Source organism: Ursus americanus, chromosome 1, assembly GCF_024610735.1.
Source record: "Ursus americanus isolate L20-20 chromosome 1, mUrsAme1.1.p, whole genome shotgun sequence".
NCBI lineage: Eukaryota > Metazoa > Chordata > Mammalia > Carnivora > Ursidae > Ursus > Ursus americanus.
The window spans coordinates 5598019-5613189 of record NC_142127.1 but is presented as its reverse complement, the minus strand read 5'-3'; the positions used below and the strand labels follow the sequence as shown (position 1 = coordinate 5613189).

General features: G+C 38.2%; 1 protein-coding gene across 1 annotated transcript in view; it reads left to right on the top strand.

Annotated features, from left to right (window-relative positions):
- CNTNAP5 (contactin associated protein family member 5) overlaps nt 1-15171 on the top strand; it is a 773827-nt gene that overhangs the window by 611621 nt on the left and 147035 nt on the right. Inside the window, exon 14 of the mRNA XM_087853915.1 lies at nt 9691-9847. Coding sequence (XP_087710041.1) covers nt 9691-9847 — 157 coding nt within the window. The remainder of the gene's footprint in view (nt 1-9690; nt 9848-15171) is intronic.

The window sequence follows — 15171 nt, the reverse complement described above, 5'->3', positions numbered from 1 at the left end:
TGTCTATCTCTTTGCCTAACCAGGAAGAATCCCTGTGGCCCATTCTAGAGAGGTTTATATAGTCCTGTTTTAAATAACTCCATCAAAGTGATTTTTGTCATTTGTTTTGAGAGGGCAGTATCATTAATCTTTTCTGCCCCCTCCCTTTTGTGCTCACTTCAATTAAGTAGGCAGGGAAAAGAGACCATTGAACAACATTATAAAAATGTTAATTCCTAATGTCACTGAGTAGCTCTTAATCACACTATTAGACATATGTTCTGATTTAATGATCCTGACCAGCAAACAGTAAGACCAAGATTGACTTTGATGAATGTCTACCATTATTTTCTGATATGGATGAGGTTGTTTTTCTTTCTAACTAAATGTTTCCTCAGAAATGATATTCTACTTAGAAAGATTGTATAAAATGCTTTGTTTGGTGGTCAGAATCTTCTTTCCTAAACCAGTGTTTTGATGATTTGTATTTTGATCATACAAGGAAACATTTTGGTGCAATCACCTGTAATTATTTGCCCTTTCAACTTGGGTGGCATCTTTTTCTCCCTCTTATTTCTCAAGCCCACATGCTCAGTTATAGTCAGTGAAATAGCTTATCTTTAGTATGTGAAGGAATCTTATTATTTCAGAAAGTTGCTTCCTAAGGATGCTGTAGTGAATTTTCAGTCTCCTTTTGTGTCTCATACCTGCACACACTCTTCCCAGTGGCACCATCCCCCCCAATGCCAAGCCTCTAGTCAAATGTCACGATTTCCATGGTATTAAACCATTTACATGAAACCTTTCTCAGGACTCCTAGATAAAATTTATAGTCTCTTATTCTGGGCTTCCCTAGCCTTTTATTAACTGCTCTATTTTGGCCCTAATGTCATTCTGACTTTCATTTCTCTCAGCTGTGTACACGTCCTTCTTCTCCTAAATGTTATGAGCTCCTCTGGGGCAGTGATAGTCTGTTAAAATTATATCACTGGGCTACACAGCATGACTTTCATATAGCATAGAATTAAGAAATAATTGAATGGAATTATACACACACACACATACACACACACTAATTTATACCATTATATTTAATTACATTGTTTCATAAATCATAGATATATGTGATATGTATGTATATATATATGTATATGTGTATATGTATATATATATATATATATATATATAAAATTTAAGTCTTATGTTATTCTATTAGTGGAACCTGTGACAGGTGACAGTCTAGTGATCAGACATTGGAATGATTCCTCCAAAATCCTATGCACAATTTCTAACCAAATGCATGGGTGGGAGGCATTGAGCCTAGAAAAGATGAACCAGGACTATTACCATTGGAGAAAACTGTTATCTGAAATGCAGGAAGATCTAAGCACCATATTTGAAGGGGACAAAGATAGGTGGGACAGTCAAGGTTCCACTGGCAGTAATTAGCACTGAGTGAGGACAGGCTCAGAGTGAACTTAGACTGGGTTCAAGTAAGGAGTATGTGGGAAAGGAAGAAAGGCAACTGCAGAAGGCGACTAAGAAAGACTCCCAGAGCAGCCCCTGGAAGTGCCTGCTGCAACTGCTTACATATATGGGCCGGAAGATAGATAATTAGTTGGGCCAAAACAGAATTGATGTTTCTCTTTATTTTCCTCATCCTATATTTCTCTTTCTTTATGTTTCTAACCAAATTGCAAATCCTTTGAAAGCAGAGCCATCAACCTTTCTATTTATTTCCTTATAATCCCTACAGAATATCTTTATGTGGTTGATATCTATTATATTTTCAGTTATTGTCACACTAGTGTCATCCACTCAGGTGCAGAAGCTCAGTGGCACACAGCATTCAGTACTTACTCTCAGCTCCCATGTCTGTGCATCAGATGTGACAACTGTGCTTCATGTGACTCATCCTGAGCCCAAGTTGGACAGGTTGTGACTCCCTGTGACATGTTCTCCTGGTTGTGTCAGAGAAGATCCCCAGGGGAAAGTGGAATCATACATAACTCTTAAGGTCTAGACTCTTAATGGACACACTGCCATTTCTGTCCACATTCAATGGGCCAAAGTATGTAGCAAGAGCAAGTCTAACATCAAGGGGACAGTGATGTTTACTACTCCCATGAAGCCATTATAACATATATTTACTGATCAGTATAGACATTTTTGAAGCTGTAAAAGAAATGAGCTCTAAAATCTTTTTGTTGCTCATTGAGTTTACCGGAATTTAAGGCTATGAGCATACTACTTGTAAACTTAGAAATAAAATGAGGAAAAACAATAAAAACAATGACAACAGCTCAACATGGTAGCACGGTCTCTGTATATTTACAGAACTTTCCAGCTTCATGCTGGGTTTGTTTGGAATTATGTTTGGACTGTGCATAGTAGTGGCAACAGCCAAATTCTCTTGGCTGTGGCTGTAATTATCACTGAGAAGCTATTGTGCTTATTGTTTCCTCAGTTATCAAGACTTTAATTTAAACAATTGCAAGATTAGGGAGGGATCTCCAATTTGAATTCTGTTCAACAACTCAGTGATTAAGCCATAAAAGTGTGCAGCTAACCTGCATCATGATCTGTTTTAAATTTCTGACATCAGGAAAATCATAACTTGAATTAAACATGTACAGGTTGGGTTTCTGCTTAGGCGTTCTATAAGACTTATTTTGATTTTTCTCTCCTTGAAATCTGTCTCTGTGTATAGCATACAAATGTCTCGCTGGAGGAAGCCTGTGTTTATGCACTGTTTCTCAAAACTCATAGTTTGACCTTCTATAATGCTTTAAGTTCAAATATAATACTTTTCTGATGCTGTTCATATAGGAATTAATATAGGCATAATTTCTGAGGTCAAAAGTGAGGATAAGGACTGCTCCTCATCTGCATTCTCTTGTATCTCTCTGCTTGTCTTTCAATCTCTCTGTCCCTATCTCTCTCTCTCTCTCTCTCTCTCTCTCTCTCTCTCACACACACACACACACACACACACACACACACACACACACACAAACACTGCCTCTCTGAACTCAAATTCCTTTTATAAAACATTCTACCATATGCAGTTCATTTCCATCTTCCTTTGGCTCAGTTGTGAAAATTATTTTCCAAGTTTATGTTGCAATACCTTCTTGAGGATAATTAGAATAATAGGAACTTAGGGTTTGTTAATCTAAATGGGATGTAAGGTACACACAGAAATTTCTACATGAGCCCAAGGATAGAGAAAAGCTTTAGAGTCTTGGACTTCATCCTTGCCCTGATTAAGAAAGAGTCTCCTCATGTTGAAATGACCTGAGGGGAGTTTTGTGGTAAGGAGTTATTATGGACAAACCTAAGTCTACATATCCTGGGTGGTCCACTATGTCGAGGGAGTTACATGGTGGTCTGCACAATTTTCTATTTTAACTTATTTGTCAAATACCCTAGCCACATTAAAATTTGGGGAACAATTCAGGTTCTAAGAAATGGGTGTAAAAAAAAAAGAAAAGAAGAAGAAAGAAAGAAAACTGAGAAACTCAGAATGTTACAGAGCTTTTGAAAGGAAGTCCAGCTACAGAGCAAAAACTGCCTCTTAGTTTGTGTGCTGTCTTTAGCAAAACCAAGCATACTCATGGCTGTCTTCTAGAAATTCCTGTTGGGGAAGTCCTGGGAAGGTTCTAGCAACCAATCTAGCATTAAATTCTGCTGTGGGATTATTAGTGTGTATGAATGTGTAATAGTTAGATATATTTATGAATGTGTTGTCTATATTTTAGTGATTTTAAGAGATTATCCATCACTTGCAATTTTCTTTTCTTTTCTTTTTTTTATTATGATATGTTAGTCACCATACAGTAGTACATCATTAGCTTTTGATGTAGTGTTCCATGACTCATTGTTTGCATATAACACCTAGTGCTCTATGCAATACATGCCCTCCTTAATACCCAACACTAGACTAGCCCATCCCCCCACCCCTCCCCTCTAAAACCCTCAGTTTGTTTCCCAGAGTCCATAGTCTGTCATGGTTTGCCTCCCCCTCTGTCCTCCCCCCCTTCATTTTTCCCTTCCTTTTCTTAATGATCTCCCTGCTATTTCTTATGTTCCACAAATAAGTGAAGCCATATGATAATTGTCTTTCTCTGCTTGACTTATTTCACTTAACATAATCTCCTCCAATTCCATCCATGTTGATGCAAATGTTAGGTAATCATCCTTTCTGATGGCTGAGTAATATTCCACTGTGTATATGAACCATATCTTCTTTATCCACTTGTCTGTTGAAGGGCATCTCAGCTCCTTCCACAGATTGGCTATTGTGGACATTGCTGCTATGAACATTGGGGTGCATATGGCCCTTCTTTTCATTACATCTGTATCTTCAGGGTAAATACCCAGTAATGCAATTGCTGGGTCATAGGGTAGCTCTATTTTTAACTTTTTGAGGAACCTCCACACTGCTTTCCAAATTGGCTGTACCAACTTGCATTCCCACCAACAGTGTAAGAGAGGCCCCAGTTTTCTTAGTTATCACTTAAATCCACCCATATGTATTTTGTTGAAAGGCCCTAAGTTTTTGTTGCATTTTGTTTCTTTTTTGTTTTGTCTTTTTTTTTGTTTTGTTTTGTTTTGTTTTTTGTTTTTTGGCCCTAAGTTTTTTAACCATGTATCATTTCCCCACATGCCAGAGCACAGTGGCATAACATAGGGATTGAACCCATAGACTCTTGGGCAAGAATGCTTAGGTTCAAGTCCTGACTCTGAACTTCTAATTGTATGGCCCCAAGAGAGTCACTTAAACCTTCTCTGACTTAGTCCCTTTATGGGTGAAGTGAAGTATAATACCTACCTCCTAGGACAGCAGTGATGATTAAATGGGTTAATATATGTAGAGCACATTAGAATACTGCTGTAACCTAGCACATCCTCAGTGATGTTTCCTATTGTCATTTTTATAAGCCTCATGACAAATGATTGATCTTGGTCTGGTGATACTCTATTTGGTACTAACAAAAAGCACCTTCTATGCTTACTTACTGCCACAAACTGACATCATTCACTCTAAGCCATAAACTTTCTTAGGAGGGTTTTTTGTTAGATATATATATATATATATATATATATATATATATATATATATATATATATATATATATATATATATAAAATGAATTTTCCCAGACCTTGTTGTGTACATGAGGTTACATAACAACAATAATCCCAAATACATAGAAGTAATGGAAATGAATGCAATTTCTTAGTGATTTTTTCTAAATCCTGCATGCAGAGGACCTCACCACCTCTCTGAGGCCTCCGAATCTATTGCGGAGTTCCTGGTGGTGCCATACTCCAGGGGGACCCAGTCATCCCACATTCTTCTCCTAGGTTTTCTTGTGGAAATCCACTGTAAGAGGGGCTGTACATGAAACACTGCTTCTTTGACAAGAGTCTGACCCCTAAAATCCTGTAGCACAAAGCAGTGTGTGGACTTTCCTTTCTGGGGTACATAAACTCTGTCCCTCTCAGTTTAGAGTTCTGATCCAGTAAGTGATACTATGTGTGTGTTTAGCTCCAGGAGAGCCATTTGTCTCTGTGTGTGTGTGTGTGTGTGTGTGTGTGTGTGAGAGAGAGAGAGAGAGAGAGAGAGAGAGAGAGAATGAGAGCACAAGCTGGGGGGGAGGCAGGAAGAGGGAGAAGGCGGCTCCTTGCCAAGCAAGGAGCCCAATGTGGGACTCAATCCTAGGACCCTGGGATCATGACCTGACCTGAAGGCAGACACTTAACCGACTGAGCCACCCAGGCATCCCACCATTTGTCTTATTCATACCTGCCCCATATCTTTTGAGTAGCAGTTCTGTGTTAGTGAAAATTCACATTGTGAGTCCTGCCTCTGCCGCAAGTCAGAATTCACATCCCTGTCTCCTTTCCAACTGGGATGCAAGCATGTCAGCTCTGCTTCCCTAACCAGACCCCTGTGTACAGCTCTGACTGGAGGTGAGCGCTGAGACGCAGGCTCTGCATAGAGCTTCTATTAAGAGAGTTAGGATGAGGGGCCACAGAAACTTCTCTCTTTGGAGGGATGGGGCCTATTGACCTGAGATCCTTAGAAAGGAGTGGTTGTGGTGCTGGCAGCGTAACATCTTCGTCTGGGAAGGTCTCCAACATTTGACTTTCAAGGGCAGTGAGCCAGGCAGAGTTCCCTCCGTAGGCCAGTGAGCAACATGATGTGCCCATTAGCCAAAACCCCATTTCTTCCTTGGTCATGGTTCTGTGGCAGCCTGATATCTTCTTAATAAATACTCTTTGGCTTGGAGCTATCACAGTGAATTCTTAGCTTGTAGCCAAGAACCTGATTAATATATGTTCTATTTTGCCTGTTTCCTGCTACTTTTTTTTTTCAATTGAAACTTCCAATTAGAGTTTCCTCCGAATTTTGAAAATTATAGTTTGAAAACCTGGTGATAGATTTTAGGAAATTCCTTTATTTTACATTGATCCTACATTTCCTGATCCTTTACATTGAACGTTTCCTTTGTTTGCTGTGTTATCCTCCAGATGGCCAGTCATGTGTCACTTGTTCCTGATTTGAACTGTTGCTCAGTGTTTATTTATTTATTTATTTTTATCACTTTCTATCTGGACCACTCTAAAATTGCAGCCCACCCTTCTTTGCAGCTTACCTTACCTTGGTCTATAGTATTGTTTACATACGTCTTATTCTTTTCTAAATACCAAATTATTATCGGGGTGCCTGGGTGCCTCAGTCAGTTATGTGTCCAATTCTTGATTTCGGCTCAGGTCATGATCACAGGGTTGTGGGATCAAACCCCATGTCAGACTCCACACTGGGAATGGAGCCTGCTTAAGGTTTTCTCTCTTCCTCTCTCTCTGCTCCTTTCTATCTCCCTCTCTCTTTCTCATTCCCTTTCTCTCTTGAATAAACAAATAAATAAATAGGAAATTATTTTATTATGATTACTATCTGTTTCCTATAATTACAAAGTAAACTTTGGGAGCATGTTTTCTTTGCTTTGTTGGTTTGGTTTGTCTTAAACTGATTTATCCCAAGTACCTAGATTAGTTCCTAGGATATTATAGACCTTCAGTAAATATTTGTTGAATGAATGCATATTGAGATATGTCTATATATTTATAATATGCTTTGCTCCTTCACTTTTTTAAACACCTGGTCTGAAGAAAATAAATCCAATTTCTCCAGTGGTTGAAATGTGCACCTAAGGTGTAGATTGCCTTCCTGACTATATCATTAGAGTCATGAATCAGGGCAAGTCCCATCCTTTCCGATCTTCAGTTTCCTTGTTTGTTTTGCTCCAAAGGAAAACAAACACAAAGGTGGGACATCTGAGAGGAAAATTTAGCAATGATTCTTCTGCTTTCAAATATCTGGGGGGGGGGTATATATTTTTCCCCCTTTTTTCCTTCCTTTCTTTTACTCATTGACATGCATTCAGTGAACACAATTTAAAGCCTTTATACTAATTTCCAGGCATGAGGAGGGGACCCCAAGCCTCAGTTCTACAAGACACTGATGGATTTGAAACAAAACAAAGCCTTGGGCTGCTGTGAAACTTCTAGGGACCTAAGATACCAAGTGAGAATTGGTGAAACTCCTAGAAAGCAACATAGACACCAGAAGCTGTGCACAAATTGGTTGTTCATAAATCATACCATTAGTAATGATGCTATTAATATGATTACAACCTTGGTTTAGCTCATGAACAAAAATAATCCATGATAATATTGAATATTACTATGTAATCTGGATTCAAGATTATGGGGGGGAGAGTCCTGAGCACTGCCAGAAGGAGGGAGAGGTGGGGAGATTTCTTCCCCTTTTTTGGACTCAGGGCCAACGTTGGTAAACATATTCACATATACAATGTTTTACTTTTGTGTTCCCTGGATTCACACACTGGGAAAATCGACCTAAGCTTACTCTACTCCCAAAAGTAGTGCTCTATGCCCTAAATAAACCCACCAGCTCCCTAGGCCACTTGAGTGTGGCTTATCTAAGCTAGACTCTAGAAATAAAGCAATTCATTTGAACTATTGTTCCATGATTTATAGCTGTTTGGAACTAGAGAAAATGGATTTATACTGTTGAGAATTAGTATTTAAAAAGAAGAGTCTGGTTAACAGACCTTGATAATTGGAATTCTAGCTTAAAAGATAATAAGGGGGCTTGGAACATTTTAGGCAGAATCAGGTGTGTTATTTTGGGGAGAGTATGGTCCTTCAGGCTGTCCTCCCTCTAACTCAGTAACTCTAAGATGCTTTTCACAGTATCTTCCTGTTCTTTTCCTCATGACCTACTGATTCTTGGAGGCTCCAGATTGTCATTTCTCTTCCTACTTGCCTCAGTGACTTTCATAAGTATATCAGCACTGAGAGCAATCTGGAGAAAGTTGTTGCTATCTGTGCATATACAAATAATTTGTAAATTATGTGTTTGTATATCAGGAGTTGTATGCACAATTAAATCTTGACTTGGAAAAATTCCAACCTGGTAACATCATCAGACAAGTATTATTCTACTTTAAAATGGTACATCATTTAAAAATGGCCCCTAATAAGCATTTCTTTCATTTTTTAAAATAATCACATGTTAAGTGCCTGTTGTATGCCAAACAGAAACAAAACAGCAATTTCCAAAGGGACCTGGACATAACTCCATGCAGCTTGATGATGTATAATACCTCCATCTCTGCCTACAACCCGTTGCTTGGATGCACTATCATCTTCCCAGTAATAACTTTAATCTACTGAAATATTCCCAATCATAAAAGAAAACTTCAATGGATTTTACTATACTAAGCTTTTAACAAAAACAAGCAAACAAACAAGCAAACAAAAAGGAAGAAAGAAATTCACAAAGACAAGACTCCAAAGCAGTTTTCTGTCAACTAGATAAACCAGAAATCAGAGTTTATATACCAACTTTGTATGGGTTAAATATGAACTTCGGAAGGAATTATTTGGTCCAAGCAGTATTGATCTTGAACAGGCTTTATTTTTTTCCTTCAAATCTTTGAATTTGAAATATATGACCTCTCTTTAAACAAATTAGAAGCTATGGCAATTCAGGGTACCAACACTTTTTCTTCACCTTAGTATCCACCTGTCCTCAGAGTCTATCAGAAACTGAGAACAATGTCAGGCCAATCTTGGCACTCATGCTGTTGTTTTTCCTTTGGTAGTTTTACAATGAAATTAATTTCTGTATCTGTTTCTTAAAAATTTTTGGTCTGCAATACCTGTCTGATTTGAGTTTGTGACTCTGCCTCTGACATTGTGATTGATCTACATACTACTATGTGAATACTTTTCATGAAAGTGTTGTTTATGTCTGTATCTGTATATGTCTATAGATATGGGTATAGATATAGGTATAGATATGTATATGGATTTTATATATATATATATATAGAGAGAGAGAGAGAGAGAGAGAGATTTGTATATATGTATAGATATATATATATATAGATCCATATACAGGGTGAGAGAGAGAAAGAAAGGAAGGAGGAAAGAAAGGAAGAAAGAAAGAGGAAATGAGAGAGGGAGGATATATACAGATATATGTATTATATATACATGTTACATGTATAGAGATATACATATATATATATATATGTAAATATATATTTATTCTTCAAGACAATTTCATGTAAGCTTCTGACACCCTCTGCAAATTATCTTGTTTTTCAGATGGAACACCATTTACCTGGTGGATTGGGCGGTCCAATGAAAGGCACCCTTACTGGGGAGGTGCCCCGCCTGGGGTTCAGCAGTGTGAATGTGGCCTGGATGAGAGTTGCCTGGACATTCGACACTTCTGCAATTGTGATGCTGACAAAGATGAATGGTAATGGGGATCATGATCTTTCTGCAGTTGTGGGGGAAGCACATTAATTGATGCATAAAATTTCCCCCCAGAGAAAAAGACATGGGTGAGAAATTCAATGAACTAGGTCTCCCTAATGATTGTGATTGTTTTTAACTTTGAAAATTGCCAGTTCTATTACTTTTAGGGCTATCGCTGAGGTTTGTAGCATTAAACATGTTGTCACATCATCACCTCCCAGTCTGAACATTCCATTTTGTACAACAGAATGAAATGTAATACTAAGCTTTGTGACTTAGTCGGTGTTTCTATAATGTGTGGACTATAGGTTCTGGAAGAGAGTGTGGGAGATAGGGATGGGCAATTATACAGACCGTATCTTCATTCTCCCATTGTCCCACTGATGTTTCAGTCACCAGACTACCTTATCATAGAATAAAAATATAGCAAAGAAAATTTATATTTATTGAGCATCTACTTAATCTTCACACACACACACACACACAAAACTTATTAATTCCTTATAATTTTCCCACATTTGCATCTTAAGATTGAGGAATACAGTTTACAAGAAGTTAAATAATTTTCCCAAGGTTATACACATGTATTAAGTGACAGGTCCAGAACTTGAACTCAGTTATGGCAGGTACCAGGGTCATTCTTGCTCTCCCACACAATGTTGTTTTTGTAAGATAAAGCTTAGTTTTTGGTTCTTATATCCATAACATCTACTTTGCCTTTGTCCTCCAGGTGAACTGCCTGTTTTTCACTGTATTATGAAAGTATGCACAGAACATTTCCAAACCTGCTTTTGTTTTCACTAAATTTAAGGCATTCTTTAGTTTTGGCTTTGTAATTTTGCTTGCTTCATGAAATTCTGCTCAGATATAATTAAAAATTCCTATGTCAAGCTGCTCTCAACCCACTTGAATTTTCTTTTAAGTACTTTTTCTTCACTGTTCAAATTGATAACAGCAGGGACTGTTTTGAATGAAATTTAAGGTACAGTCAAACTCTCAGTTCAAAAGGGAAAAGAGCAAATGCTTGCCTTCACTGGGTTCTACTAAATGGGCCACCTCATCAGAATGCTGTAGGGCTGCTTGGGCCCCAAGACAAGTTACCTGGCTGCCTTCTTCTAACCTTAAAATCTTCATGTGGGTAAATTCAGACAAAGTTGACTGGAGGTAGTTTGGACTTCTCCATTCTTTGGGCCCCCACTTTACCCTGCAGTGCCTTCTCTCATAACATCATGGAGGAGTGCAATCAAATATAATAATTTTGAATAGTGAGTATGTGTCTTTTAATATTGTATCCCTCAAGATCTACTCCTTGTACAGTAGAAACTCAGTGGTAGTTCCCTGAATAGAATAATTTAGAAGAATTTTGAGGAGAAGGGGTGACCACAAAATGGCTCCTACAAGCTTGAAAGATATGTATGGAGAAGTTATATGGTTTTGTTGCCAGGAAAACATTCAAAATGATCTGCAACCAGTAGCTTAGATTCACTCATTTTTGTGTGATTCATTAATTCCTCTTCTCTATGCTTGATATCAGAAATTTACAGATGTATAGAACTGAATGGAAACACCTTTATTTCATTATGTATATTCAGGGAAGTTGATATGGGGCAGTAGAATATAAAGGGAAGGGGAAGTATTTCTTCTAATTACCTTCACTCCCTTTTGGCTGAATTCTTGATTTTAGCTCATTTTATTTATTTGTTTGTTTGTTTATTTGTTTATTTATTAGCTTGTTTTTATTTCTTGTGGTGTGGCCCTTTCCATACTGAACACTGCCTCGGTGCCTTTCTTTCCTAGGGAATAACCAGCCAGGGCTGGGCTATCAGGGGCAGTGGGGGAGAATGACATCACATTACTTACAAGTGGAAAATAGGCCACCATGTTGAGCTTCCACACTGTCTTCTGTGGTACTTTCCACTGACCATCTCTTTTACTCAGATTCTAGTCTCTTCCTCTATTGACCCACTCACTAGCTCACTAAGCTCTGAACCTTTTATTTATTGACTTGACTTCATCACCTAGGCTGTACTCAGAGGAGTGTTTCAAAATGTCCTTTTTGTCGACTCTGGTGCTATCATACCTCTATCAACATAGAGGTTATTGCATATTTCATAACCCTTTCTAGTTCCTTTACAGTCAGGGAAAAAGTTGCATTATCTGCCACTTTCTGTGGCAAGTGAGCTCTATTAGGGTAGCAACATTTAGTTTTAGATATAAATTTTGTTCAACAACCCACGTAACAAGGATCAAGAGAAATGATCTGAACTTCCTTTTGTAAAGATGCCTAATTCACTGTGACTAGAATAACATGTTGAGCATCTCAGGGCAAAATTCAGGTGTGATCAGGGAGTTCCTTCTGTCATTCTTAGGAAGGAGCAGAGGCTGAGATTCCTGACTTAACTCTTCTGAATTGCACTCATTTGTCTCATGACAGTCACAGGCTATTATACATGTATCTGGAAAATACTTTGTTATAGAAGCAACTGTACTTACTATTCCATCTGCTATTTACTCATGTATCACCTGTTTACTGCATGCCTGGTCTTTGCCAGTCAAGCAGTCTGCTGTGCAGAGAAAGTCAAGGGCATTATAGTCTCTGCCCTTGAGGAACTCCCAGAACAGTGAGAAAGAAAGAGCTAGTTAGTTAGCCATAAATGTACTGTGTGATGAATTTGGTAATAAAGATAAATAAATAAATAAATATGCCGAGAGCTATGGTGGATATGGGCTGGGATAAGTGGCAGTCAGGTTTTGAAGGACCAGAAAAAGTTAGCTAAAATTAGTGTCGTGCAGGTAGGTGGAACCTCCATATGCTCAGACAGGGAAATGTGAAATAATATAGAAATCACTACTTCCCCATGACAATATGGTGTGATTATTGCCCCATCTTCATGTGGGGAATTTACAGGAGAGGAAGGCAGGAAAGAAAACCAAATCCAGATCAAGAAGTTCGTTGTCTGTGAACTAACAGTGAGATCCCTTTGTCTGTAACAAGATTGTGAACACAGAATATCCATTCCACCATGAAACCTGGCAGAGCCTTGTGGAAATGCATTCATTTCTTGTCTATTCAAGTCTATTATTTACTGTAGAAGGGAAAAATGCAGAAGTGTACACAATCGTGAAATAGTCATGCTTTTTTAACATCTTCCAAGCACATTCTTTGCTTCCATGTGGTTAAGCTGGCATTCCAAACATTTCAAATTTTTGTTTCAGTCAAGCATGGTAATATCGCTAGTGTTTCTATGTGCTCCTAAGAAACCTCTAATATATCTGCCTTGTACAATTCCCTCAAGATTCTGCTCTTGGCAAAATTGATCAGAAACTGATTTGGGCTGGTAGAGCATCTAGCAGATAACCGTTTGATGTATTACAACTTCTAGGTAATATTGTTGCTAAAAAATGTTACCTATCGTATACTGTAGTGTTCTTGGCATTTTATATACTTCATCTCATAGCATCATCTCACCAACCCTTGAAGTGGGTTTTATCATCTCTTTTCCCCAGAAAAGGAAACTGAGGTTCTGGCACAGTAAGTGTGTTTAGTTAAGTCATGTGACTAAGGGGGCAGAGTAGGATCCAGCTGAATCCAAGGATGTTCTTGGTGACTACATGAAAGGAGCCACCAAGTTGAGATTCTGAGTTATGACAGTGGGTGGGGATACCAGAGAGACCTCTCCCAGGGCATCTCCAATCACATCGCGGGAGCCCATGGGTTTCTTTTTGCTGAATCAGGCTGCTAGGGGAGGCTTAGCCATCCTCTTGGCCTCTGGTAATTGACAAGAGTTTATTCTGTTTTAATCAACCTCTGTAACTGAATAAATTGCTGCTTTTTTTTTTTTTTCAATGAGTCCGAGTAAATGAGGAAAATGATCAAGGGGTGGGTGTGAGGGGAAGTGAGTTAGCTCAGAAGATAGAGGTGGATGGAGGGGAAAGAAGAACTTGATGAACACCCAAAGCATGACTTCTTCTTAGAGTAAAGGGAAGTGTCAGGTAGGCACTGGAAATCAGATATACTACTGAGCTGAAATCTCCAGGGGGATGGAAAAAAAGAAAAAAAAAGAAGAAGAAAAGAAATGAGAAAACTTGAAATGAGTAACAGTTTTACAGTCAATGATAGCTTGCAAAGGAACTTGTCTTCAACTTAATGGTTCAACGTATAGGAGTTCTGCCAATTGGGTGTTTCTGATCCTGTGACTTCTGACTGATAGACAGTAGAGAATAGCAAAGGACAGTGAGGATAGCTCCAGGCTGGAGACAGTGCAGGGGTGGGGCTCTCTAGGGTGTGAAACTGTCAACCAGGTAGACAGATCCAAAGGATGGTTCTGGCAGCAAGTTGAAGGAGGCAAGGAGATCTTTCAAAGTGTGCCTCTTGGTGGTAGACTGCGGTCCTAATGAGGATTTCTTTCAGGCAGACAACCAAGTATAACTGAAACGAAGCTCTATTGCTTAACAGTAGAATATCATTTAAAATTTAGTCATAAGAAAATATAGATATTTTTATTTGATTTTCAGTAACTTTGTTCTTTGCCTCTTGTCCTTTATACGCCCTTATATAAAGTAATATGGTACAAGATAGGAAGAGAAAATGATGTAAGGTTTAAATTCTGGTCATCTGGTCACCCAAAAAAGGGAACCTATTATTCTGTTTCTTAAAAAAAAATACAGGATATTTTTAGGCTTTTTTTTTTTTTGGATATGGAATCCTGAAGCTTCAAACCACTCTTTAGCCATTGATTCCACTTCTCTACCACAGAGAGATTATTTAATAAATGGTGTCAAATCCATGAATGAACAATTGAATGACTTCTATTGGACATATTTTTACTTTTCGTAGGTCAGGCTATGGTCATTCTAGGATTAACTGATCTTTATTTCATTGTTAGCTGTTATCCATCTTTTATAACTTCACAAGAAAAATTTACCCAAAATTTAGCTTAAACTTTCCACTGCACATTCATTTTTCTTCTGGCTATCAAAGAGTAGTTAGAAATGGCCACTCTGCCCCAAAAGTTATCTTTTAAAAAATATTTATTTATTTATTTATTTATTTATTTTGAGAGAGAGAGGGAGAAAGAGAGAGCATAAGCAGGGGGAGAGGCAAAGGGAGAGAATCTCGAGCAGACTCCCCACTAAGCATGGCCCCCAATGAGATGCAATGCTCAATTGCACGACCCCGAGATCATGACCTGAGCCGAAATAAAGAGTTGGATGCTTAAATGACTAAGACAATCCTTGCTCCCCAAAGTTATCTTTTTATACATTTGCCTTCAACTTTTTTCTTTGGTAAAATACATGTTTTTTTTTTTTTTTTTAAGATTTTGT